The sequence below is a fragment of the Hakea prostrata genome, chromosome 1 (genome assembly GCF_041222555.1).
Source record: "Hakea prostrata isolate BN-2017 chromosome 1, UWA_Hpros_2, whole genome shotgun sequence".
Taxonomy (NCBI): domain Eukaryota; kingdom Viridiplantae; phylum Streptophyta; class Magnoliopsida; order Proteales; family Proteaceae; genus Hakea; species Hakea prostrata.
In genome coordinates this window covers 25,491,126-25,518,938 of record NC_142600.1, presented here as the reverse complement: position 1 = coordinate 25,518,938, position 27,813 = coordinate 25,491,126, and the positions used below count along the sequence as shown (strand labels likewise).

The following is a 27,813-nucleotide window of genomic DNA, read 5'->3' as shown; positions in this document are numbered from 1 at the left end:
TTTAATTACTTTTAGTGCCTGGCCACCTACGCCTCCCAAGTAAGATTTAGCAGAGCTGTTGTTGGTTTATGCTTTATGGCAACTCTGGTTTCCTTAGCTCTTCTCCCGTGCTAATGGATTTACTGAATCGTGTTCTTCGCCAAACTTAACCTCTAGGCTGCCTGAAGAAGCTCCATTACTTTTGGTAATTGTAAAACCCTTCTCCTCTTGTTCCTTCGATATGCCGGTGATTAGACATTTTGTTTGAACTGCTGGGTGGTATTCCGTTGTATTCTTTCATTGCATTCGTTTTTGTTTAGACGCCAATTTGCTTTCGTTTACCTTAAAACATATTATACGTTCAGAGGAGATTATTGAGTTCAATGTTCCATGTCAACACTTAGGGTTTAGGGTTTCGCGTTTCCTGATGCGTGGTTGGTTAATCAGATTACTGAAAATATTTAATTCTGCAGAAATATCTCTCTTTTTCTTGGTAACCGTTCTTAAAATTTTGAAATTTGCGGTCATTACCATTGGAGTCCGGCTGGCTACTGGTCTGGCTGTGGTTCTAAGGAATCGAGAATAAAATGTGCACCTATTTGTCTTACTGTCTTATGCATATTCCAGTTTTGCTCTTTTGTAGTGCTGGAGTTAGCCTTCAAGTCCTACGATTACCTGAGGGCTTGGGAGATTGGGACGGGTAGTGACTACATATGTCATTTCAAAGTTGTTTCCAATCTGGGCAGGGATAGCATTAGTTGAAAGCAGGTGCATTTCTTAAAGTGAGTAAAATATCAAAGATAAATATGGTATTGGGTTGGTAATCTGGAAATGGTTTTGCACCTCTGTAGTTTATATGTGGCATTGTTATAATTGAAGTCTGAAAAAGTGACTTCATGCCATCTAATTCTTTCATCACCTGAAGAGAATAAATTTCAATTGTTTTATAGTGTGTGATACATTCTGGAGGACTTCTTCACATTGCAAGACCCTTACCAGCGTGAATTAACATTATTTTATTTTCACGATTTATAGTTCTTCTTAAAGTTTCATATTGGCAATTTGTTAGTAACATGTTCTTGTATCTTTGGGGATCTACTGTTCCTTTTGTCTTTCTGTAGGTTTGTTCCTATGCTTAGTATCACTAAAAAACTAAAATTTCTCGAACCAGTTTAGTTGCTTTATTATTTTGTCCTTTGAACTTTTCTTGAACTTCTAAAACTTAATTGTGGAAGTGGATGCATTTTATTTGTACTTGATAAATTGGTTCGTGTAATAAATATACTCCCAAATTTAAGTTTATGAGAGAGACAATGAGTTCAAATGTTGGCTGGTTCAGATTGGCATCCTAGCTAAAGCCAAGACAAGCTAACACAAACAATAAAATAAATAATTATTTTGTTCCTACTGATGGCAAAAATATGCAAATGAAAGTAAGTGATGGGACTAGGGTCACTAGACAGCCGAAACCAACAATCAGACTGATGGGTACTGTATTACTGCTCGTAAAACTATCCTTAACCGCAACAATAGGGTCTAAGCCTAACAATAACACCAACAATAAAGGAAACATACAGCTGAATCTCAGTTGAAAGTGGCGGGAATCTTTTAGTTGTCTCAGACTAGGGCCTAGCTGAAGCAAAACCCAGTGTTAAACCCCATGGTTGAAAATCAAGTTCTGACAATGGGTTTCACCCAAGGAGGCCAAGGTTGAAAACTCAAACCAATGTTGGCATGTCTTTGTTTATAGCCTGACATAAATTAGGTCCAAAACCAAGAGCTCAGTCCCTGATAGGAAATCAAGACAAGGTTAAATGACTGATGCAGGACATTTGTGGCCCAAAACTTGTAACCGTGGGTAAGCTTGTAAAGCCCCATTCTTCTTGTGTGGCCTCTGCGCTGGCTGGGTCCTCGCCAGCACAGTGAAATGAAGAGAGATCCTTCTGGCCCCTGATATTCTCAAGAAGTATTTAGTGGTGTTGAGTTATGCAGGAAAATCGTTTGCCAATATAATCAATGTAGTCCTAGATTGGTTGAAGACCAACCAAGGAGTGAGTGTCTGGGATCTACTATGGACAAACGAAGTTTGAGTAGGTCAAAACAGACTGTGGGGTCCACTTGAGGGGTTAGGTTTTTGTCAAAGAGATGATGAGGAAGCTACCAGTGAAGGTTTAAGTTCATGGAAGTGTTTTAAGTGCTGATTTTTAAGTTTCAGAAAAATAGGGTTAGGGTTTTGAATTTTGAAAAAGGAATGGTGAAACTAAGCTTTAGAGATTGAATTCGTGGATGGGTTTTTGTCAGGTGATGAGGGGCCTATGAGCTGTATTTGATCCCAATCTGAGAGAACTTGGATGGCTGGTTATTATGGTTTTCGCTTGAGGTTAGGGTTGATGGGATCTAGTGTTTCAATGGAGGGAATGGGCTGCAAGCTGTATTGGGTGTAGGGGTTGATGCGGGGAGCATAGAAGAAAATTCGACCGAAATTGTCGAAATGTCTGCGTTTTTCAAAACCGAAACAAAATACAAGGACAGGCACACAAAATGTTTCATATCGGCCTGAAATGATAATTCCCATATAAAAATGCATCTTTTCGACAGAATTTCGACATTCCGCCATTTCGACCCATATTGCCCACTGAGATTTCGACAGATTTTGACGTTTTTTTTCTTGCTTTCGTCCCTCTTTTCACAGAATTCCATTTCATTCAAACACTAGATTTGGTCCTCCATTTGTGGATTTTCTCAAATCTTGCAAGGTGAGTAACCAACTTCCTCATTTTTTTATTTTTGTTTTGTTTGTGCCTTAAATCTTCTTGGATTGTTTCCAAATTTAAGTGTGTTTAGTTTAGAGTGTTGATCTATGAATTAGTAGAGTCAAAATTAATTTTTGGTTCTTCCTACTATTTTTTTAATTTTTCTGTTATTAAAAATTATTTTGAAAAGTATGTATATTGCTAAGAATGTATATGTATAGTAGATGTATGAGCTTCAAATTAATGTATGTGCGAGTAGACTTGTATTGTCATTTGTATGGGGTGCAAACGGAAAAGGGAGACATGGAATAGAGTAGACTTGTAATTGGTAATATTCTCGCTTCTTCTCATATGAAGTATATACTTGGATGTTACATTTTCAATGGGTATTTTGGTAAATTAGTAGTTCTCTAGTGTTTATTATGCTTGAAATAGGTAGTATGTAAGAATCCAAATCATTTTGAGTCCATATGAGTCCAGTTTCGACCAAAATTTCTACCGAAACATAGAAATTTTGGCCTTTTGCAAGGTCGAAATTCCTGTTTCAGTCGAATTTTCTTCCTTGGCAGGGAGACCATAGGCTGAGTAAGAATGGTTTCTACTGGTGAAATAAAGCTATGGATGGTTTTGAGTGGCTAGGGTTTGTAGAAAATGAAAGTTCAGAAAAAGGGAGTTGGGTTTGCAAAATTAGAGGATTAGAAGAAGTATGGGACTAGGTGATGTGAAACCAATTCTAGGGTTAGGGTTTCGAGAATAATTTCCCTAGAATTAAGGATTCACCCAGCATTGTCCGACAAATAATGGTAAAATATTTTGGGAAGGTTTTGGGATGTTTGTGGATCTCTAAGAATTGATGGAAGATCCTAGGACAAGTTAGGAATTAACTAATTTTCTATGGGTTGGGATGGGATTGAAGATCTTGGACAAACTTTCTTTTCTCTTTCTTTTCATTCTTCCTTTTTTTTCTCTTTTCTTTCTTTTTTCTGTTTTTCTGGTTGCTGCAAGTCAGAGAGGAGAAGGGAAGAGAGTCTGAGAGAGGAGAGGGTGTGGGGGTTATCGCAAGGGCTGGGGAGGGTTGTAGGGGGTGGGGGCTGGGGCTAAGGGAGTCGCAAGGGGTGGGAGGTGCTGCTGCTGTGATGCATCCAGCCCCAGCCAGCCCCCAATTAGGGCCCAAGCCCACCCGTGATCCAGGGCCATGGGTGGGATCAAGTATTAATGGTGACCAAGTCCAGTTTAATTGGTTAATTCAGTTTTATTTCCTAATTTAGAGTCTTAGAGGTTGAGTTCTTATTGGTAATTGGAGTTGTTAGTTAGTGAGGATAAGATTTCTTATTTCAAGGAAACCTTATCTTAAGAGTATGAGTTGGTTTTTAGAGTCAAAATATGGTAAGTGTCAGTTTGCTTAAGAATCAAGATATTTCCTATTAAGGAGTCCTATTTTTAGGTGCCTTAAATTAGGAAAGAGTTATTTCCCGTTTGGAAGTGTTATTATGAGTTTGTTTTAAATTAGGAAAGATTTTTTGAATTTAGTTGGGTTTGATTGGCTATAAATAGCCGGTCTTTCTTGTAATAGTCAGTCTTTTTTTTTTTGGATGAATAAAGTAATAGTCAGTCTTGATCATTGAATGAAAAATAGAGTTTGATAATTGGCTTGTGAAAGTCGTGGGATTCTTAGGGACACCTTGCGGTTGGGTTTGTGCATTGTTTTTTCAACATCAAGGTCTCAATCACTGATTCAAGCATTCTACAGAGAGCTTTCTGCAATTCTTTGAATTCACAAGTAAGTTTAATCCCGTCCTCAACCCCAGCTTTCTCCTCTTTCTGTCGCAGCCATCCCAACCATTCCCCCTCAGTTTCAGACCTTAAAATCACCCCTCCCCCTCGCTTTCCCCTTCATCCTAGGCTTCTCCCCCAGAGTCTGCAAGCCATCCCTTTCTTCCCCTGTTTCTGTGCAAACGGCAGCAACATCCTTGTGTAACCCCACCTCCCCAGCCCCTCTAGACACCAAAACACCTCTCCTAGGATCGCACGTAACCTAGGAACACATCCCTAAGTTATTAGCCCCTTCCAACCTATTTTACCTTAACTTGGAATTTTCTGCACTTCATCTTCTTCAAGAGAAGTTGCAGAATTTTCTGGGTTTTCATAAAACCCTAAAACCTTCAAACGCTATCCCTCTCTCTCCTAAACAGCTTCTAAACTACTAGTTTAACAGCAACGGAAGTTCAGATCTGCAGAATCAGCAGCCTTATAACCATCCTACACCCTAGCCAAAACCCTAGTTTACCCCCAAAACCCTAATTTGGTGCTGGACCTATTTCAGAAGATCCCGAAAATCTGACCCCAGATTTCAGGGTTACATCATGCTGTGTTGCAGCAGCAAGTGGGAGGTGCCTGAATGCTGAAGTGGTGTGTAGAACAGGGGAGGGACAGGGGAGTGCTTGCGGGGGTCTTAGGAGAGATGGGGAAGGGTGGGGGCTGCTGTAATTGCAGGGAAAGGGGAGAGAGTGGGCTGCGATGGTGGGGGAGCGGATTCCTAGGGCTTGCAATGGGATGGGAAGGTTGGGGTGGGGGGTGATTCTGTCATTGTAAAGGCTGCTATTGTTGACAATGGCTGCTGGAATTTGTTTTGGGGGGGGGGTGGTTAGGGATTCTGCAATTGTGAAGGCTGCAATTGTTGACAATGGCTGCTGGAATTTGTTGAAGGCTATAGAGAGTTGGTTGAACTTGAAGAAGCTTGAATAAGGGTGCTGAATATTGAAGAAGAACTTAGTGAAATCCGCCGTTGTCCCCTCAACAGGATCCATGGTCCTCAACTCCAAATCTTTCCATTCAATAATCGGACTTCCTTAAAGAAAGGGTTGACTTTAATTTATAGCATACTAAAAAGAAGTCAATACTAAGTGGGATTCCTCTATAGATTAGGATCCCACCACAATAATCACAACTATTGAACTGAAAATTAAAAGATCTAAGGGTTGCTAGCGGACACATGTTGAAATAAAAATGTAGGTAACTTAAAACTCTAATAAGCACATGCTAAATTCTATTTAATTAAAACTCTAGTTGACGCATGTGCTAGAGTTTAAAAGAACTAACGACTCAACTACTAATTGAAATCAAGACTTCCTAACCACACTGGACTCTAGAATTAAATTCAAACAGATAAATAGGGCTGAAAATGCCAAAAATACCTCTCGTAGAGGGTTCTACCAGCCTAGAGGCCTTCTTAGGTGCCCACTTAGGGTTTCGGCCAAGGGAACAGGAGCTAGTATGGTTGAAGATATTATTTGGACGAAGAAAAGACAGAGTATACAAGTGAACAAGGTGGTCTCACAACCATGCTATGCTATTGTAACTCACCTGTGGCAATAAATAAAACCTAGAATTCTATCATCAATTTGTTTTCAGTATGTGCCCTCCCCCTTACAACATTGAATTAAAGACCTAAAAATAGACTCCCATGCTAAAAGGAAGGCCTAACACAACTATTAGGAAATTTAAACTAGCTAAATCTGAATATACCAAAACAGAGTCAATTACAATTTAAAGGGAATATTCCCTTAACCAAAAAAGAGGATCTTCTAAAATAAAATTGAACACCAGATTGAACCAGCCAAACCAGTTCAATTTAAAATTTTAAATAAAAACCAAGTATGGAAGTAAAATACTTATCTTTGTATGCAACCTAATTAGCTGCAGTCTAGGCCTACAAAAATGGCTTGTTACACGGAAACTACTAGTTCTCAATTTTAGAAACTGCTTATTAAGGGATGGATCTTCTCAACAATTACATATGAGGTAACCATTCTTTATAGATGCACCATGAAATTAGAAACTACTAGTTATAGTGAGTACTAAAGGAGCTACAATCAGGAAAATAGAAACTAATTTGAACTTCTAAATCTCCCCTGCAATCATCCCTTGGGTCCCACAAATCTTCTAGAAATGTTCCACTTTAGTCAAATATGGGGTTGTGACACTGCTATCATGAACAGTGTTTTGGCCTCTTTTTTGCCGCTTCTAAAGGACCAGCTGGCTGGTTGGACTGGTTGAATTGGCTTGGCCCATTGCTTGTCTATGTTGTCCTGGTTCCTTGGTCTTGTTTCTCATTCTTCTCTTGTTCAGCCTTTGATTTGGCATCAGTAACAACTTTGACCAGCTTCACTTTATGTGGCTGTTGGCAGCCTTTTAATGCAATGAAAATCACTCATAGGGGAGGATAGAGTTACAGCAACCACTTGTTAGAGGGTAGTTATAGCTTCCTACTGATTATTTCCTAAATAGAAATGGAAATAAATACATTCCAAATAAAAGAAAGACGGGAAATAAAAAAGAAAACTAAAAATAAAGTTTGCTTCCATCTCATGTAGGGTCTTCTGCTTTGTTAAGTCTTTTGTGTTTTCTTCTTTGGTTTTCCCGTATCATAGGTTTGTGCCTCCTTTCTTAGGTTAATGTCCAACAGATTGAAGGCTAGTATTGAATGTTTCATGGGAGCTGATTTATAGGTTGAGTAATTGTTCAAGAATAGTGTGCTAGTCATGCAAGAGTATTTTCTTTTTTAGATACCCATGTATCCAACCGTTCCAGCATGTTAAATCAAATTATTGAATGAAAGATAAGCTGGAGTCTTGGTGGCTAGGTTTGAGGTGAAGCCATTCCCGTCCCCTCACCTCAACACCTCCTCTTCTTTCTTTGACCTCAAGCTTGCACATAAGCCTCCATACAAGAATGTCTAATGCGACTGCATCTCCTGTCCTGAGTCCTGGCATGTAAATATATAGATACCTCATACAAGTTTATGGTGTAGCCTCAATTGAATGAGGGCTAGCCTTCCTAGATCTTTTAAGATAACCAAGTCAAATTTGACCAAGAAACATCTTAGAGATACAAAGTGAATATTTTAGAGGTGGGCAATTGGGGTTTGCAAGTGTGAGAATTGGCTGGAGCTTCTAGGAAAGGTAGATAATGATATAAGGGATCTGACCTCCCAAGTTTGGTTGGGTGGATTCTTGTTTTAGGGGTTTTGGGGAGTAAAAAAACTGAAGAAAGTGTTTATATCTTGAAATTAGATGGTTAAAATGGCATAAAGCTAGGATCTAAGGTCACTAGGGTTGGGGTGCATGATGTACCTAAAGTGGGATAGAGGTAGTGGCTAGATTGGTGTAGATATGACTTTGAACTTTGGGTCTCTTGAAAAGTCCAAAAATCCAAGGAAAAAAAAAGTGATATGGAAAGGGGAATAGAATGTAGGTTGTTAGATGCCTGGATGGGAAGCCTTGCAAAGCTTTGATTGAATGGAGATGGAATTTGTAGGCTGTCAATTCAGCCATAGCAAGGACTTTGCTTGACCATGGTAGAAGAGCGAGATCTTGCTACCTCAAAAAACCGAAATCTCGGTCGAGATATGCAATTTTTATGGCGTAAACTTGGTGGCCCATCTTGCTGGGTTTTAGGGTCTCGATTGGTCTGAAACTTGGTATTTAGCCTATTTAAGGCCTTTTGAACACATTGATGGCCTTGGATTTGTGAGAAAATAAACCTAAGTATATCTTCTAAGTCCACCCTATGTGTGAAACCAAAATCCTGTACGATTGGGGAATGCTAGGTTAGACAACTTTCAAATACATCAAACTTTGATCAAAGAACTTAAATGCCTTCAAAATTTTACAATTATTAGAAGTTTTAGTAACTAGTAAGTCATAAATCATAATCCATAAGTTCAGAAGAGTACAAGACAATCATGGAATGGGAATATAGCCATATGGGATCAAGTTAAAAAAATTCAATCAAGATCCTCAGCTCCAGCTGCTCCACCACCAACTCTAGGCTCTCTAGCACCAGCTCCACCACCAGGACTACCAACTCTAGTAGCACCATGACCATGAGGTCCACGACCACGATGTACACCAGCAGCCACACGTTGGCCCTCCATCCCCATGAGGTGGGTACCATATATTCCCTCATAGGAGTAGGGATAACATGACACATGCTTGTATCAGAATATGCACCAGCCAAGTGTTGCTTGAATAGGCGTTTTCCTTCATTGAGGCTCTTCTGTAGTAGTTGCATATGATCCTCTAGCCTCGTGGATTTGCGGGGACATTGGGTTGCCACACAACACCATTGTCCTCTATGTCTATAAATAAAAATATAAAGACACATCATCACAAATTCAATTGAAATCAACGGTTAAGACTTAGAGTACTAAATGTGACATGTCTACATTTGTTGTACACTTGTACACAAGTAACACAAACTGGACATGTAAAAGTCTAGAGGTTGAATATTGAAACCGGAATCTCCTAATGATTGGTTTACTAGTTGGTAACTTGGTGTCACTCAGCATTCTCCATCAACTAATTCTGAACGGTGGCCACATATGACTCCCAAGTCAACTCATCATTCTAGTATGTCATATATCGATTTATGTGCTTCTAATATGTTGCCATGTCTGAATACTGGAGGAATAACACTGTGGGGTAATCATCAATCATCGGTGGGTGAAAAGCCATTGTTGCTCTCGCTGCTGTTGAATATTTGGGTAGGGGATTCTAAACCTTTTAGTCAGCAACCCACTTTCACTCCCATATCTGAACTCTTTAGGCGGAGGGTCTTGAGGAATAGCATGATCTCCGTCAGAAGAGTATCCAGTGTAATCTGACCCGGTGGTTTGATCCCCGTATAGGTACTCTGATGACTGCGAACTGGCCAAACTCAGCGAACCATTGTGACTATGATTTATGCTCATGCTTTGCATATTCAATACAAGATCCTGCATGCTCGCATCATCATTCCTGTACTTGGTTTGATCTGGTCTTCTTACTCCTGCTATAAGTTGGGCGGCAGGGGAGCCATGACCCTTATCCTGTGTCCATATGTTAGATGACTCGAACATGGTGGAGGTGACTCCCTTTGCTGACTAGCCTGACTTCCACTAGCAATACAACCAGCCTGATTGCCTCCATGACTCGAAGGCTGACTTGAAGGGATGGTACCATCATCATCATTTGAATTCCCACTACTAGACCTCACCTCAGCTGTCTCAAGTAGACTGAGTGGCTCCACAAAGGGTACACTTGGTCCTATTGATGCAGCTATAGTAGCCTGACCCTCATCATAAAACATGTGCTCAGCCACAACATTTGGGCCCATGACAACGACAATAGTAGGATCCGGCTGTCCTCCTGGCCCATCCAACACTGGGCCATCTCAAAATTCCTAACCCATTGATAGATGGCATCCTCTTCCTCATCCTCTGCGGGGGGCTCGTGGAATATATAGTCAACTCGATCGGTTCCCCATTTTTTGTCATCCATTTCATCTTGTATGTGCTCTACTCTCAACCTTATGTTGTAATGCACATAGACTAAGTTCTCGAGCCTCTTACTCCCCAATCTATTCCATAATTTACTATGAATGAGTTAGAAGGTGCATCAGTTCCTCTCGCAACCAGAGGATGAGCAAGTGTGTGAGGGGACCTTAATTACTATATCGTTGAGATTTGGTGAACTAGTTCCATATAACACCCACCAATCAGCTGCATAACCAATATAAGAATGCATTAGGCAAGTTAATCTTAATACTTAATACTTTCATAATTTATAGGTTCTAGTCTTATCACTTATGGACTTATCAAATATCACTTCTAGTAATGGACTACTCATTAGGATCAGTTTTATGCCTAGTTGCAACCACAGAAGGCTTTGCAAGACTCCAAGAGGCTTCCCTGGACTCCCTAATCTGTACACCAACTGTTCAATTATTGAAGTGTATATACAACTATGCAAGAAGCTGAAAAAACAATTTAATAAGTTCTCACCTCTCCATTAATTGTCCTCTGCATGAGAAGATCTGGCAGGAGCTTTTCCACCACTTCTTGCACCGCATTCATCAACCTTACATTAAGCCCCAGATCATTCTTGTGCTAGTACTTTAGGTTCAGTTATTAAGCTTGTATTGTGAAAATAAAAAGTTTGGTTAGTGACTTAGTTGTTTAGTTGATTATAATTTATAAGTTTATTATAATGTAAAATGTAAATTAAAGTATACAACAAAGACTTAAAGTGACTCACTAGCCAAGTGCAAAGGATGCATCTATCTCTCATTGATGATCCTCTTTGTAGGATTTGAAGGAGCCAAGGGCAGCAGCTTTGACCAACTCCTTCATTTACAGGAGGGCAGCTTATATGTGGGCCATTATGGACTTCATCTTCGAATCTATCGTCCTTAAAACAAACACAATAGGCTCTAAAATGCCCATTGTCCTATTCAGCTGCCTCCAGAAGGAATCATTGGCAATTGTTTGTTGGGCTAATACTGCATTAGAATGGCTAGATCCATGCCAATTAAACCACTCCTCACTTGTAAACACGTGTCAAAGATCCACCACTTTCTTCTGGAAGCTTTTCAGAGCCATATAGTTAGTGGCGAATCTAGTCAATCCAAGTCTGACTAGATCACCCTTACAGTGGTTCCTCATCATCTTCAACACATAACGATGATTATAAATAAAATTATTGACCCTTCTCGCCCTCTCAACCACAACATTGATGGACTTCCTCTTCACTAAGTCCTTCAATATGAGATCAATCGAGTGTGTTGCACATGGTGTCCAAAAGAGGTGGATTCTGCTGCTCTTCTTTGTCATCAACATTTCACCAGCTTTTTTGAAGTTAGCACCGTTATTTGTGACAGTTTGGATGACGTTGCTTGGCCCTACCTTGAGGACCATCTGCCTAAGAAGCTTGTAAATGTAGTTAACATCTTTGATTTAATCTGAGGCATCCACTGACTTAAAGTTGTCTTTCTATTACAATTCACCATGAAATTAATGATGGACTGTCTAGTAGGACTAGTTCATCCATCAACCATGATAGTAACACCATATGTTACCCATTGTTCCTTCATTGAACCCCATGTATTCCTCCACCTCCTTCTTCACCTTTGGTAAATATTTATTCATCACTTCCCAAGCTGTTAGGCTTGTTGCCCTAGTAACTGCATTGTCCATCCCCTAGTAGTATGGTGTTTTGGCTACATTGGCTGCAATGTTGTTGTGTAGCATGAATTTGTTGTTCGCCATCCTAACTTCCTCCTTCCTACTGCCTTCTTTACCTCCAACAAACATATATGGGATGATTTTTTGATAAGTGTCTTGATGCTTAAAGAGGGAGGGGTCTTGGTCAAATGTGGCATCATAATATGCAGTCTTCCTCCTTTGAGTCTTCTCACTTCCCCCCCTTTTGTGAAAACTATGTTTAGGTGGCATGGATGCCCCTGACAACCCCCCTCCGAACCACCTACTCCTCTTGTCTGTTCATATTGCCTTACATTCTCAAAATGTAAGGACTGCTTGCTAGCTTCCATTGCAGCCTATATTTGTCTCCATTCGGACTGTGACTCAATACCCATATGCCTCCTCTCTTCATCGTCGTTTGACTCCTCATCAACGTCAACAAAAGGTCTTTGTAGCGCTGTATCCTCAAATTCCCTTTGCTTTTGTATCATCTCTTCCTTTCTTTGTCTCCTTCCCTTTAAAGTTGTTGCACTTCATAAAGAACCTTGGAACACTTGGCAACATCTTTGTAGCCATCAACCAAATGTTGCTTTAATCTAGTTGAACCACTAGAATTCAAGGTCTTGAGGCAATACTTGCATCGGGATTTTTTCTTGTCGGCAGTCAGTGGATCTCCATGTTGCCAAGCAATGTCCTGGGTCCCATTCCCAGTGCCAATCCCATTAGTTGCCATTTAATTTACAAGCCTACAACACTCAAATACATACAAGAATGTTCCCAAATAATCATTAGAATAATTTTTAGATAATTAAAAACAATTTATAAAACAACGAAACACACACTTTGTTCTAAAATAACGTATATATAATTTTCAAACAGACATGTTTGCATTTTAAAAATAAACTATATAACAAAACATCATTTAGGAAAATAAAAAAATAAATTTTTAATAAAATATTATTTTTCATAATTATTTTATTTAATTATTTAAATCTGAAATAAATAAAAAAATACAGGAAGCATGATAATCAAAATATAATTACATGGGGTTGTAGCCCTCTCAATGTAGTGCAACACAAGTTAAAATCAGATTCATATCATAAGTATTTTTTAATTTTTTATCTTTTAGAAATTATATTTTTTAAATACGAAAACTCAAATAATAAATTAATAGCAGAAAATTAAATTTGTTTCCATGAAAGTGTAAATCGAAGCTAGTAGATCAACATATATTTACACTACACTCATACGTTGATTGTAGAACATGCTATTTGAAAAAATTCAAATTTGGGGGAAAATCTTACCTTTGTTGAAGATCTAGTTGAAATAGGCTTGAATGATGGTAATTTGATGTTGTAGATGTGCTAAGAAGGTTGCAACTTCAAATCCAGCTGAATCCCCAACAAATTCCGGCAAAAACGAAGCTTTTTGGTGATCTTGACGAGATCTAGCTAGAGAGAGGTGAGAGATAGGTGAGAGGGAGTTGAGATAAGGCCACTTAAAAGGCCCTGAACCATGTGGTTCAACCAAAATGGACCATATCTTGCCATCTCGCAAGATCTTGCTCGAGATTTCTCACCTATTTCCTCTCGATCTCCATCTTGTCTTGCTACTTCAAAATAGCGAAATGTCTTGCGAGATCTCCCACCATGTGCTTGACTTCACCACTCAACTCTTGACCTTCTTTGACCAAAGTTGTCGTAAAGCAGTTTTTTTTAAATCTTGGACCTGCTAAAGTGAACAGAACCTTGTTCGTACAGAAAATACTGATAAAGGGACTTGACATTGAGGCTTTTTTAATAAACCAAATTCATTCCGTCCCATTGAGTGGGGGGGGGGCTTATTTATACATAAGAAGTTGGAGTTCTAATCCAATTTGAACTCTTAGCTGGATTCTTAACTCAAATTAGAAACTAAATCAAAATAGAAAGTAATTGACTTAGACTAGGACATTTAAAACTGAAATAAAGCAAGTTTTGACCTTGAAAATTAAGTTGGGCATTTACATACTTGGACCAATTAAACTAATTAACTCCCCAATCTCCGTACTGAGCCTAGACATTTAACTTTTGGGCCCATAGAATAGGCCCATCACCACACAAACGTATTAAATTAAGGCTTAACACCCATATCTATCATTCCTAGGTTGATTTCAGAGGAAAATAGACCAATTCAGTGCTAGATATGCATCATCTGAGGTATTTAAAACTTCCTGATCTGCTTCATTTATGTCTTAGATGTACTCCAAGTCTCCAACATCATGTTGTACTTCACCTCTGGTTATTTATTTGCACATTAAATTGATAACTTCGTGCTGCTTTTAGCAAGGATCAAAATCTCAGTTTCGAGGCCGATTTTGGTCAGCCTCGCAACTGAGATGGGGTCAAATTTTGACCGTCTCGGGTGAAACTTGGGAATTTTCTCAGGTAGTTTTGATGCTTTGTTTTGACCATCTTTACATGACTTTTTGATTTGATTTTGTGTACTACTACTACCTATCTAAAGTATAAAGTATACAATGACACATGTATTTTGCTAAAAAAACCAATGTAGAGTTATAATTCAAGTGTCAATATACTTGAGAGGTTCCGAGAATACAAAGACTTTGTTAAAATTGAACAAATTGTACTGCATACTTTAAATATTTGATACAAAATTACAAATACAATGTGTACCAATGTGAAGGAGCTGAAGCTTATGTGGACCAATGTGAGTGAAGGGAAAAGTGGGGCTTGCTTTTTCCCGTAGTTGGACGGTGCACCCAACAAACTCGAGTTTGTTGAATTTTTGAACTCTATACTATTGAGAGTAAATTGTTACTCATTGAATATATCCTAGCTGACCCAGCTGTACTTGGGACGATGAATATAACTTCTTCAGAAAATGCCATTGACGCCTTAGGGGATAGAAATCTCAGCGGCGGGAGGGCTCGAGTTCTGTGAATTTTTGCAGAACTCAAGCAAAATATGAAAGTTTTGAAGGTGGGCTGGCTGGCCTGATTGACCTGGAAAAATAATTTTGCAGGGCTGGTTTTGTCTCGGTCCAGCCCAGAACTGAAATTTGGCAAATTTCAACCGACATTTGGACTATGGCTCTTATTAGAACTTACTGTTTAGGTGATGTGAAGATTTTTGCAGCTCACCGGGGGAAGAAAATTGTAACTTGAGACAAATCTTGGGGTCATGGTGGGAGATCTCGCTCTCGAGCGAGATCTCGCTACCATGAAAAACCGAGATCTCGACCATCTCGGCGAGATCTCGGTCGAGATATGCCATTTTTTTGGCGTCAACTCGGTAGCCCATCTCGGTGGGTTTTAAGGTCCCAGTTAGGCTAAAACTTGGTTTTTAGCCTATTTGATGCCTTTTGAACACACTAGTGGGCTTGGATTTGTGAGAAAACAGCCCTAAGTATGATTTCTAAGTCTACCCATATTGTGAAATCGAAATGCTGTAGGATTAGAGAATGCAAGGTTATATAACATGTAATATAAAACCTTAAGGCATATAAATGAAAATCATGTGTATCAAATACATCAAATAACTTAAATGTCATCAAGATAACATTCATATGAGTATTACAATCTTAACTTTCAAGAATAGAATGATAAAAGTATACAACCGTTAGAAGTTTTATATAAGTCATTAACGCATAAGTTCATAAGACAAGTAGAGGATGATTGAGCTTTCTTTGATGTTGTAGATGTGCTAAGAGTAGTTGCAAGTGAAACTTTGGCTGAAATCTACAAAAAATTTGGTAAAAATTGAGAGTTCCAGCGAGATATGGCGAGATTTGGGGCGAGATATGGCGAGATATAGCGAGATATGGCGAGATCTCGAGCGAGATATCCCATCTCGCAGATCTCGCCCTTGATCTCGTCTCGGTTTATGAAAAAACCGAGATATCTCGCGAGATCTCCCACCATGCTTGGGGTTATATATGTAGACTATATACGCGGTACTGGGATTTTTTTGGGGGGGGGGGGGGGGGGTTAGGGGTGGTCTCAGCAGGAGTTTGGGCAGATTTTAACCCTTCTTTTGGTGATGAATTGCCCTAGCCCGATTTTACAAATGGAACCACTTTGGAGGCCTAAACCAAAGAACCCGTTTTCTGGTCTGGTAAGGGCTGGTAGGTAACATGGAGAATGCAGCTTTCTCTTTCTTATTTCTGGCTTGAAATCTTAGTTTCCTCTTTGTGCTTTTCCCACTGTAGAGAGCTTCTATTATCTATTTTGATGAATGAGTCTTTTCTGTTCATTCACTGTAACTGTAGGAGACTACATATTAATGAATTGAGTTTTTGAGTTTGTCTTTTGCATTGTGCGATTTCTCTCACTCTGCTTCTCGGGTTCTTCCCAGTTTCCCCCTTCTTCCCTACCCTCTACCAGGATTTTTTTTGGGTCTTCAGAGCTTTCCCATTCCAATCGAATTTAAACTGTGTAATTTGGTGGAACAAATGGTAACACACTCCAGGGTGTGCTGGTACATGATATAATTCTGTCACCACAGCAATAGTGTAATGGAGTTGGTTATATTTATGTAGATGATCCTCATTACTTGATCCTTTTTTCTGTTAAAAATAATTTATATAAGTTGAGGTAATTGTCCAGCATCTGTGGAATTGGCAAGATGGCGAAAAAAAAGAACCCTCTTGTGTTCTTGGACACATCCATTGGTGGGGATCCTGCAGAAAAGATTGTTATTGAGGTATGCGAGTAAATACATCTGTTTGTTATCTCTCTCTCTTTGACTTCATGATCTCTAGCTATTTTTCGGCTAATATTATTGCTATTGGAAAAAAAAGAAAGAAAGAACCTCTAATCTTGATGGCCTAGAAAGTAAGCATCTTTCTTTTGTAATCTACAGCTTTTTGCGGATGTGGTTCCTAAGACTGCAGAGAATTTCCGAGCACTTTGTACTGGTACCATGCCCTGAACCTTTAATTTTTACTGTAGACTTTGATATTTAGTTACTATTCTTTAAAAAAAAAAAAAAACTATCTTAAGACTCATTGTCAGGAATATGATTCTATTTTGTACTTTGAACTGTAGCTTTTGAAGACTACATGTTTGAGAGTGCTATATTTGTAGTTGAAATTGTTAATGTCAACCCTGTATTTGATGGCACAATGTAAGCTTCGCGGGTGGGGAAACTCTTCTAGGTTTAGTGGTTTCACAATTGCTCAAGTCGTTAGTTTCATTTGACATGGAGGAGGTACAAGTTTTTGTTGGTTGGCTTAAATGGTGTCTTCTACTAAGTAAATACTATCACCCGTACGTTGTCCCCTCTTTTCTACTGTGTAAGTTATGCGAATTTGACATTTGTCCTGTTCCTCGTCAGAGGAACTTTATCAGGCCATGTATTTGGGCATATTCTCTGTATACTTTGCTGAGTTCTCTTGAGGAGTTCTTGACACTTTACATTACTCTTTCTTTGGGGGCTCAGGACTTTATCATTGAAGGGGATTCAGTTGCTGTTAGCGGTTCTTTGTGGAATTGATCATTGATGTAAATCCAATTCTAGGGTAGAGTTTCTTAGAAAGATTCCCTAGAATTTAGGATTTGCCCATAATCTTCCAGCAATTATTCCAATAACCTTTAGGGGATCCTATTGGTAGATGAAAATTGGAGGGAAAGATAAGGAAACAAACTTGGGATCCTAAGGGTTGTTAGGGTTTTAACAAAAATATATATAGGTTGGGTAATTGGGTGGGAAGGTAAAATTAGACTATTTCAATCTTCTTGCGATGTAACAAAAATAATGGGGAAAGGAAAACCAAGATAAGATCAAAATATGGACTGGATCTTGAAAGAGTCTTTTCTATCTCCTTCATGTTCTCATCTTCTTTCTTTCTTTCTTCTCCTTCTTCTTCTTCTTCTTTCTTACTTTTTTTTCTTCTTCTTCTCTGTTTCTTTGCTTTCCACCAGAAACAGAACTGAATTTGGGGGGGGGGGTGATGGGGGACTTGCAGGGGCTGGAAAGGTTAGGGGAGGGGCAGGAGGGTGGGAGGGTTTCTAGGGGAAACAGCAAGGGAAAGGGGCTGTGATGTCTGCAGGGGTTACAGGAAGGGGATTGTGAAGTGCACAGAACAGGGGACTAGTGGAGGGGTAGGGGATGGCGATGGATCTAGGGGAGGTGGGGGAGGGCAGGGGAGTTGCTGTACCTTCAGAGGAGTGAAGGACAGGGGGTTGCGATGGGGTGGGGGTGCTTTCTTAAGGCTTTCGCAGGAGGGGAAGGGACAGAGAGGGGGTGCGAATGAAAGAGGAGGAGGGTAGGGGAGGGGAAGATTCTGTACTTACTTGGGGCTGCTGTGAGTGATTGATCACTGCTTGTAGACTGCTGGAATGAAGAAGATAGGCTGCAAATCGGTGGTAGGTTGCTTGATCTTGAACAAAATCCCTTACTCAACCATGCCCCCTTAACTAGGAAACCATGATCCTCAAACTCAATAACTTTATTTCATCAAACACTGAAAATTACATAGAATGCTAAGCTATTTGTAGCTTTCAAAAACCTCTAGGACCCAGTGGGATTCCTTAATAGACAAGGATCCCACCACATAACATAGACTCTTATTGGAATTTAATAATTAAAGGACTCATGCTGAAACAAGACTTTTAAGTTTATCTTAAATAAGCAGATGCTTGAATTCTTATCTAATTAAAACTCTAAAGCACATGTTCCAATTTAAGATTACCAATGAAAGAACAAAGCATACTTCAATCAAACATGGTTATTAAAGCGTCCTAGGCGGCAAAGCGGTTTGTTAACCACTTAAAATGTAACCGCCAAACAAACAGTCAAATTTCTTGCCGCTTTTTTGTTTAGGCACTACCGCTTTGCCGCCTTTTGCGCCATATTGCCGCCTAGATGCTAAAGCAGCCGCTTTTTTTACATTTTGTAATTTGTGCATATTATTATTATTCTTTTTTAATCATCATTTATTCTACAATGCCGTATATAAATTTAAATATCTGAGCCATTTTGGAATCGAGACCCAATTTGCAAATGAACTCCAAGGCCCAAAGTACTTGTCGGCAACAAAATGTGAAGCATGAGCCATATTCAAAATTGATAATCAATGAATCATTAAATAAACAATGACTTGGAAATTGGAATAATGAGATCTATTAATTTATCATGTCAGCACTGATTGGTTAAAAAAAGGGAAAAATTGATACATCAATTTTGATTCCAATTCGAATATTATTCATGTATATTTTATAAAAAAGTCATGAACTCATGTTAAAAATAATTTCACTAAACTATATATGAATAATATTGTTATTCATTTCGAATTTGCAACTTGCGAGTGATTAGATGGTGGATTGTTCAAAATAATAAAAAATGTAATCCATTAATTTATTGCGGCAAACAAATAGACAAATTAAATTTAAAGAATTCCTTATATAAAAAATGATGACATTATAAGTTTATAACGAAACTGTGCTCCATTTTATGAATCACTATATTGCTCAATATACACATTTTTTCATAATTGTGATTCTTGAATTTTTTTTATTTATATTTTTATGAATGTGATTGTTGAATGTTTGTTTAGTACTTTAGTTTATTATAAAAAGTAGTTTAAAAGTAGTTATATTAAAAATATTGACTAAACTGCTTTGGTCGCTTTATTGCCGCCTAAGCGCCGCATAGTTGCCTTATCGCCAAGACGGAGCCCCAATTGCTTTAACCGCTTTGCCGCTTTAATAACCATGCAATCAAAACATAACTCCTAAGATCAATTCAAACACAACTCAACTCAAGAAATTAAACTCAAATAAAACTCTAGAATTAAATCTGGAAAGAATTCCAGCATTGGAAAGAGGGCTAAATGCCCTAAATACCCCCTACTAGGGGGTTTGGCTAGATCAAGGGGGCGCCATCCAAGGGGCCCCACTTAGGGTTTCGGCTAAGGGGGTCTGTGTGTTCACACAAGGAATCTATCTGATAGGCTTTGAAAATTTTCATATCTTGTTAGGCATATTAACCCATCTTGCTTCTCAAATGAATATCTTGTTCTGGTGGAGGAAAAGATCTTTAGTGAGCTTGTTGATGACTTGGCCAAGCAGGGAATAGCTCACCCTCATCCGTGTATGGGGAAAATGTTTCTTCTTCAACCCCCCCCCAAAAAAAAAAAAAAAAAAAAAAAAACAAAAAAAAAACCACCCTGTTGTGTTCTATTATTTATGTAGCTTCCGTCTTCCCTTCCTATCCTGGTTATGGCTTCGTTTGAATTGAGGCTGCTTTGTGTGCCCCCTTTTTGCTCAATCAGTTGGTACAACTTTCATTAATATTGGAAAGAGTCTTCTTATCGCTACGGAAAAATTAAGTTGAATCCCCTACTCCCCGCCCGAAAAAAAAAAAAAAAAAAAAGAAAAAAGAAAAAAAAAAGAAAGAAAGAAAGAGCAGAAGAAGAAGCCTTATCCCAAGTAAATGGGATAGATTACATGGATTCTTCTTCCAATCAGCTCTATTTGAGGCCATACTAGATAACAAATCCTAAGCCATTGCATATCTTTTTTCACTACTTCTCCTAAGGTTATCTTAGCTTTGCCCCTACTTCTAGGTCTTTTGATCTGGATTAAATCACTTCTTTGTACTGCGTTTAAAACCTCCTTTGCCTTATTTTGGAGTATTAATGATCTTCACAATTGTGTCTACTTTCATCACCATCAAGGCATCAATGTAATTCCTATTAAAGTCCTCTTCCAACCATTTTGGAATGATGAGTTAGTTTTAGTTTTTTGTTTATTCCTATAGAAGCTTTTGATTCTGGTTCGTAATTGATATGCAATATTGCTTTTTTCCTTTTGTTATGTCAGGAAATTTTCATGTCTCATTGTGTGTAATCATTTTATCTTGATTCTCAAGTGAATATTTTATTCCTTATTGAGATCTTCTCTCAACTATTTTGGAGTGATGTGATATTGTTATTCATTTTTTTCTGAAAGTTTTTCCTCTTGGTTCAGTTGATAAGAATGATTAATTTAAATGACTAGGTTCTTTCTATATTTAATATATCATTAGCTATGTATATTCCAAGTCGAACATAGTATATATTTCAATGAAGTTATTGGCACTAAATTTCCCAGATATGTCAATGATATCATTAAGTGATTGGGAAGAAAAAAAAAGAAAAGGAAAAGATGACACCTCTAAATACTCTTTCAGCTTAGTTTTCGCTTTGGTGACGCCGTTGATTAAAATGTTTCTGATTGGATAGTTGTTTTTCAGATTTTTATGAGAGCATTTATTTATTTACTTGAAAAGATTAACAGTTGTGTCCTGTGTTATTGGTGCCATTGTAGGTGAGAAAGGTATAGGCACTTCTACTGGGAAACCTCTGCACTACAAAGGAACAATCTTTCACCGCATTATTAAAGGATTTATGGCTCAGGTATGAAAATCATATTTTTCTCTTTAATTGTTGATATGTTAACCAGTTAAGAGTTTGGTTCATGTAATGTGGTGATGTGGAACTGGGACACATTGGAACCAGCTAGGACCAATTTGAACCAGCATTGGGGACCAGATCAAACCAGCAAGCTGGTCCACCTAGAAGGTCCCGTTGCTCCATTTTTTTTAACCAGTCAACATGGACTGTTGCAAAAGAGAAAGGAAGCCAAAACACTGAACATAACCACAGCTCATTATTTGGCATATTGGAAATATTCATAGAGAATTGTGGGGGTCCACGATCAGATTACATGAAGACTTCATTCGTGGGAGATTTAAAAGTTTAATTTAGTTCCTATTTTAATTATTTACGCATGCAGTTGAATCATAGAGCCTAGTAGTTTCTAGTTTTAATTATTTTATGTTTTTCATAAGATTCTATTGTCACTAGTTACTAAGTTATTAGTTTCTAATTTCACTCTATTAAGTTTCTAATTGTTGTAAAGCTTTAGCTGAGCTATAAAATAGGCCCCTTGATTGCAATATAAGATCAGGCGTTAGAGAAATCAAATTTGCTGGCCATGTTGCAATTGCTTATAGAGGAATCCATGTTCAACAGCTGTGATAGCTGTGGGTGAGTGACCCAGGGCTGAGATAGCCCATCCCCCTAACACCCCCCCCCTTTCTTTTCTATCTTCTTATCCCCTTCTCCCTGTCTTTTCTTTGCTGCTATTATCATTGTGTCTGCAACAAATCGTTAAGATCTCAAACTGAAGATCAGAATCCAACCTCGGTTGATCTGAGAGGCTGCTATTGCTATTACCCCCATTGAAGGCTGTTGTTGTTCATATGATTTAGTCTTGTTTCTACAGCTTGTGAAGATTATAATTAAATCACTCAACAACCCTTGGTTGGAATTTGTTGAGATCTGCAGTTTGCACCTACAAAAGATCCCAATCCAGGTCTATTCGATTAGCTGGTTTACTGTAATCCATTACCTTTTATTTTTGGACTTTACTAGGCCTGAACCTGAGTTTCCCTAATGGAGTTATTTGGAGCTAGAACAACACATTGGGACTCTTACCGTGGGTTTATAATCTTACATTGCGTGGTGCTTTTGAGGGCCTTTGTAGCACCCTTAGTAGGTTTTTAGACATGAACCCAGGTAGAACATGTGTAACCACGATTTTGAGTTAACTAAGGTTAAAGTAATATTTTAATTTGGGGTGAATTTCATGTGAAACCCTTTTTACATAACCTAATAAATGTATCCCCGGTGATTTGCAAAAATATCATTTACCACTCCAATTTTTCTGATATAGTATCAAATTAATGCGTTCCATTAGTGGATTTGTTAAGTGATGACATCGGCGGGTTGAATTTTACTTAATTCCTAACTTATCCTACTGAAGGATTTATCCTTTTACACCCATGAAAGGTGCTATTCCAAGGAGGACTCTATGCATTTGTAATTTTATTTCTAATGACTTTTTTATTCATTTTAAAATTTAAAAAATAAATATGAATCTAATAAAACAATAAAAAATTAATTCATAAAACGAATAAAAGAAAAAATAAGAAGAAATTTTGCCTATTATCTGTATATTTAATCCTTCTACAAAGAAACTCACTTGTAATTTTAAAATTGCTTGTCTATTGAAAATATGAATAAATTCAGATAACCCCTTCATGTCACTAATGGGAGTTTTTAGATTTAAGACGGGTTGGGGAAAAACTGTAAGATGGGTTAAGAGCTCTTCCCTCACCTCCACCCCCCATTTTCATGTTTAAATTAACACTATTAGTTTTAGGTGTGTGCTGATATTTTTCCAAACAGGGGTAGAACATTTTACCCTTTATTTAGTATTGTATTTATTTGTAATTTGTTGACTATGTAGGAGTTAGTTGGAGTTTTGAAAGTTTAAGTTGGAAGGTATTTCAATTTTGTGGTTAGAATAGTTGTCTTGCTAGTTGTTTTTTTTTTTTTTTTTTAAATAATTCTGCAAGTAATAATGAAAGAGAAGAATAGGATGAAGAAGCAGAACAATGAGAATCTTTGCATTTGTATAACCATGGGAGTTTTCCACCATATTGACTTTAAGTGACATGATAGGGAAGTAATAAACAATCAAATGAAGGCTAATACCTAAACTACTCTTGAAATAAACTGAAACACAGCAGTCTTTGCTAATGTTCCCTCTCAAGCTGGAGCATAGATATTGATGATGCCCAACTTGTTGCACATATAATCCCCTCTAGCACTTCCCAGAGACTTTGTAAATAAATCCCCTAGTTTCCTATACAAACATTGATAAAAGAAACAAACCTGGGGTGCTACTTGCTCTTTCCATCCTGAGATGTGTAAACCTTTGTGGTTTTTGTTGTATTTTTTAGATGATTAATGAAATGATTTCTTTTCTGTGCAGGGAGGTGATTTCTCAAAGAGAGATGGTACGTGTTTGTTTCATTTCATGTCATATTTATTCCATTTGATGCTTGCTGCTTCTCTATTTTTCTTTTTGTCTATGTTTAATTTAATTTGTTACTGATTATTAATGATTTGCAGGCACTGGTGGAGAAAGTATATATGGAGGGAAGTTTGCAGGTTTGTGTAAAGTCAATTGTTTGAAATTGAACTAGTAGAGATTGATATTTGTTAAAGTTAGTTGTTCCTTTGCAGATGAAAACTTTAAGCTTCTTCATGATGCACCGGGTCTTCTCTCTATGGCAAATGCTGGTAAAAACACCAATGGTTCTCAATTTTTCATCACATTCAAGCCTGCACGGCACCTTGATGGGTACATTCTCAACTTTAAGTTCTTGGAAGTTCTTTCTTCTTCCATTTCTAATTTTCGTAAGTCATCATCTTTAGACTTAATATGTGTGCTTTCTACCTATCTTTGATCTATTTGGTTTCACTGCTCAGTCTTTTTGCCATCTGTTGTGTATAAATCACAATAAGAGGGAGAAATGGAGTTCCTAAGTGTTTGGATTAGGTTTTCTAATTTACAACATAATTGAATCATTTCTTGTTTTGGCAGTAAGCATGTTGTTTTCGGGAAAGTTGTGCAAGGGATGGAGGTTGTTAAAAAACTTGAACGGGTGGGCTCAGAGCAGGGGAAACCATCAGCTTCTGTGAAAATTGTGGACTCTGGTGAATATTATGGAAAAGACAAAGGTAATGTAGGAAATTTTGGTCTCTTTAGATTCTAAGAGTCTATTTCTATAACTGTTTTCTCAAGGAAGTTAATTTGGTTTATTTTTTAAAATTATGACCCTATTATTTTGGTCCAGAAAAAAAGAAGAAACCAGGAAAGATCATTTCTTCTGATGATGATTCTGAGGAGAAAGGAAGGGGGAAACATAAGAAGTCCCTTAAGGATAGAAGAAAGAGGAAAAGGAGACACTCCTCGTCTGATTCATACAGCTCTGATACAGACTCCGACTCCTATTCTTCGGACAGTGACTCACATTCTGATTCTTCCATGTCAGAGTCCAGTTCATCCAGTTATGAGAGGCATAGGAAAAAGAAGAAACTGTCTAAAAGAGACAGGCACCGTTCTGGTAAAAGAAGGGATCGGCGAAAGGAGAAGAAGCGAGGACGGGGTGATAAAAGATCAAAACGCAGATACAGGCGGCGGTCTGTTGCTCACCTGGAGTGTAGCACTGCAATATAGATTCATGCTTTAATTGTCCTGCCTAGTTTATCTTGTTCTGTATTTCTTTTTCCAGGAGTTCAGATAGTTCCAGTGAATCAGAGACAGATACCATTGGAAATAGCTCAGATGATGAAAAAGCTGATCGGCGAGGTATTACTTTCAATACTAATAAATTTTCAACTGTTGAATATGGATCTCCATCTTAAGCATGACTTCCATACTTGTTCTTGATTTCATCTGTCATTCATTCCATTTGGGTATTTCTTCTACGTTTTTGTTATTCATTTCGAATTCTGTTTGACCAATAGAAAAGCGTCCCACTTCACCTGTCGCTGTAAAAGACACAACTTTAGATAAGAAAAAGAAAGAAGAGCTAAAGGCCACTGAAGAGAATTCGTCACATGAAGAGGGTGAATTTTCCCGAGAGAACGGGAAATTTTTGGACAATGGGCTTGGGAAAAAAATCATATCTGACAAAGCTGTGATGGGACAACCTGATTTAGATGACAACTCAAAGAAGTCCAGGTATTTTCTTTTGCTTTGTACTTTTTCTTAGTAAAATGTTGGTGTATGGGTTCTTTTTGTGTCTCAGAAGAGAGCATGCATGCATCTTGGTGCATTTCTCGTTTGCACTATAATAACCTTTCTTGAAGTACTGATGAGCAGGAGTCCAACCATCAGTCCTAAGAGTAATGCAAGCTTGAGTCCTAGAAGAAGTCCAAGGAAGGGTCCGAGAGTACCAAGTATCAGCCGAAGTCCTTTGAGACGGTCCAATGGGCATAATCGTGCTAGTTCTTCTAGGAGTCCAATAAGGAGCCCTGTCCGTAAAACTCCTCAACCTTCTGCTTCTCCTGATGGTACAAAGCGTATTAGAAGAGGCCGTGGCTTCAGTGAGCGCTATTCTTATGCACGTCGATACCGGACCCCATCTCCAGAGCGCTCTCCTCCAAGATTTCACCGGTATGGTGGGAGAAATGCGCCAGATAGGTACCGAGATAGGTAAGCTAGCCTATTTACTAAATGATTGGTGATGTTAAGTTCTGAATTCATTCTGATTAATTGTAGGTATTCTAGCTACAGAAGTTATACTGAGCGCTCACCTCCAAGACGTGACAGAAGCCCACCAAGAGGCAGGAGTCCCCCCAGGTATTTAAACCCCATCTACTTCTCTCTTTGGTGTGTCAATTTTGTATTTCGTGCACATTCTCATTGACTGAAATTTCATTAATGCCTGCTTAGCTTTACAACCTACTGGAGCAGGCCAAGTTGGGTCTGCCCAACCTTTACAAACTTAATTGTAAGCTGGTAGGTTTTGCCCCATCTTGTGCTTAGCCTTAGCCCAACAGAAACCACTTGTTGTGCTTAGCCTTAGGCTAACATGGAATAGGAAGTTGGGACTTCCAGGCCCATTAATAATGCTGCTGAATTGGCTTTATGAAGGAATCGAATTGAACATCTGAACTATGAAATTGGGCACTTTTTATGGTCAAGCAATATATGAGGCTCCAGTTTCTATACCTAGTGAAGTGATACTTCGATTGCAGTGACTGCCAGATTAGTTCATAAGTGGGTCCATATGAGGGACCCTGCACCTTACAGGTTCAGCTGGAGAGGATGACTTTGAGATATTTCTGAGAATGTATTGAAGTTCTGTCCAAAGTAAAATGGGACATAATGAAAGAGAATTTTGAGCCACATTCTTTAGTTGTAAGGGGCTAAAACTGTATTTGATTCGATGGTTGGTGTTCATGGTGATTTTAGTATCTTACCGCAAAAAATATGGCAAACCAACTTACTTTTGCTAAATATATGGCCAGGAATGTTATTATTTAGTATTGTGCTTCATATATCTTTTTTGTTGTCTTTAGATTCCGAAGCAGCAGGAGAAGTCCTAGTAGGAGCATCTCCCGCAGCCCAGTTGGTTACCGTGGCCGTGGAAGAGATCGCAGCGTGAGCCCTAGGCGTAGTCGAAGTCCAGTGAATGAGAGACCTACCATGAGTGACAAGCTCCGCTCGCGGCTTGGGCCCAGAGATGATGACCGCCTTCCAGAAAAAGAAAAAGGGAGGTCAAGATCAGACTCCAGAAGCCGCCAGAAATCTCATTCTAGATCTCCAGCTGAATCAGGTCCAGGCAATCGTGAGGACAAGACAAGTTCACGGACTCCAAGCAGATCAAGATCCAGTTCCCCACATGGGACATAAGAGTCTGGTTAACTATGGTGATGCAAGTCCTGAGGCAGGAACACGGTAGTTCAGAAGAAAATCTGCGGTCGCCTGTGGTTGGGAATATTTACCCAGTGTTCCTTTTTAGGTCGAGAATTTTGATTTATTAAGACATAAAAGCTGATCATTTCTCCATATGTGTAATCTGAATGGTATCCATCCGTAGGGTTCCGTCTGAGGCTTTATCCATGTTTTCTTGCGTCTTTTGTGGTGTGCAACTAGAGAGCTCCAACAGAGAATAACATTTATGTGTTATAAATTTATGTGTTCTAGCATTTCGAGGGCGATTGTTATGCTGTTACAACTTACATCTTAGAGGAAGAGGGGGATGAAATCTCCGAGAAACTCACGCCATTGCCAATGTGTTTTAAGGGAAATTTTTTTAAGCAGAAAGATTCCTCGATGTCTGGAATTCTAGGCCGACCATGAGCTTATTTTATCTGATTCAGGTTGATTCTAATCCAATGTGAAGTAGAATTGGAAGTCTTTCTGCACTTGACTGGGTGGGTAAAATTACCATTCAAAGTCTTCCACAATCTGGCCAATCTTGCTCGACTGGTAACACCCAACTCCTCCTAATGAAGAGGTTGTGGGTTCAACTCTTGTTCGACATCTTAGTAGAGAGGCCGTGGAGTGTAACCTATGTGATGCTGACTTGCATCACACTTACGGCTATTGATGATCTTCTTTCCCTTTCCGTCTGAGAATTGAGAAATCATCACAGCATCAGTCTTGGAAACCATGTAGCTTGTAGCTCTGTAAGTAGTCTACTTTGGGCCTGA

General features: G+C 38.6%; 1 protein-coding gene across 1 annotated transcript; it reads left to right on the top strand.

Moving 5' to 3' along the window:
- Nucleotides 1–32: 32 nt before the first annotated feature.
- Nucleotides 33–27,306, top strand: LOC149028463 (peptidyl-prolyl cis-trans isomerase CYP63-like). Its single transcript, XM_089136877.1, is given in 16 exon segments — nt 33–184; nt 2,672–2,735; nt 16,358–16,454; nt 16,614–16,668; nt 21,062–21,150; nt 23,576–23,600; nt 23,716–23,754; nt 23,830–23,947; nt 24,191–24,327; nt 24,444–24,789; nt 24,882–24,958; nt 25,117–25,333; nt 25,475–25,807; nt 25,874–25,954; nt 26,677–26,998; nt 27,000–27,306. Coding segments are annotated over 14 exon segments (1,977 nt in total). The 5' UTR covers nt 33–184; nt 2,672–2,735; nt 16,358–16,376; the 3' UTR covers nt 27,060–27,306.
- Nucleotides 27,307–27,813: the final 507 nt, after the last annotated feature.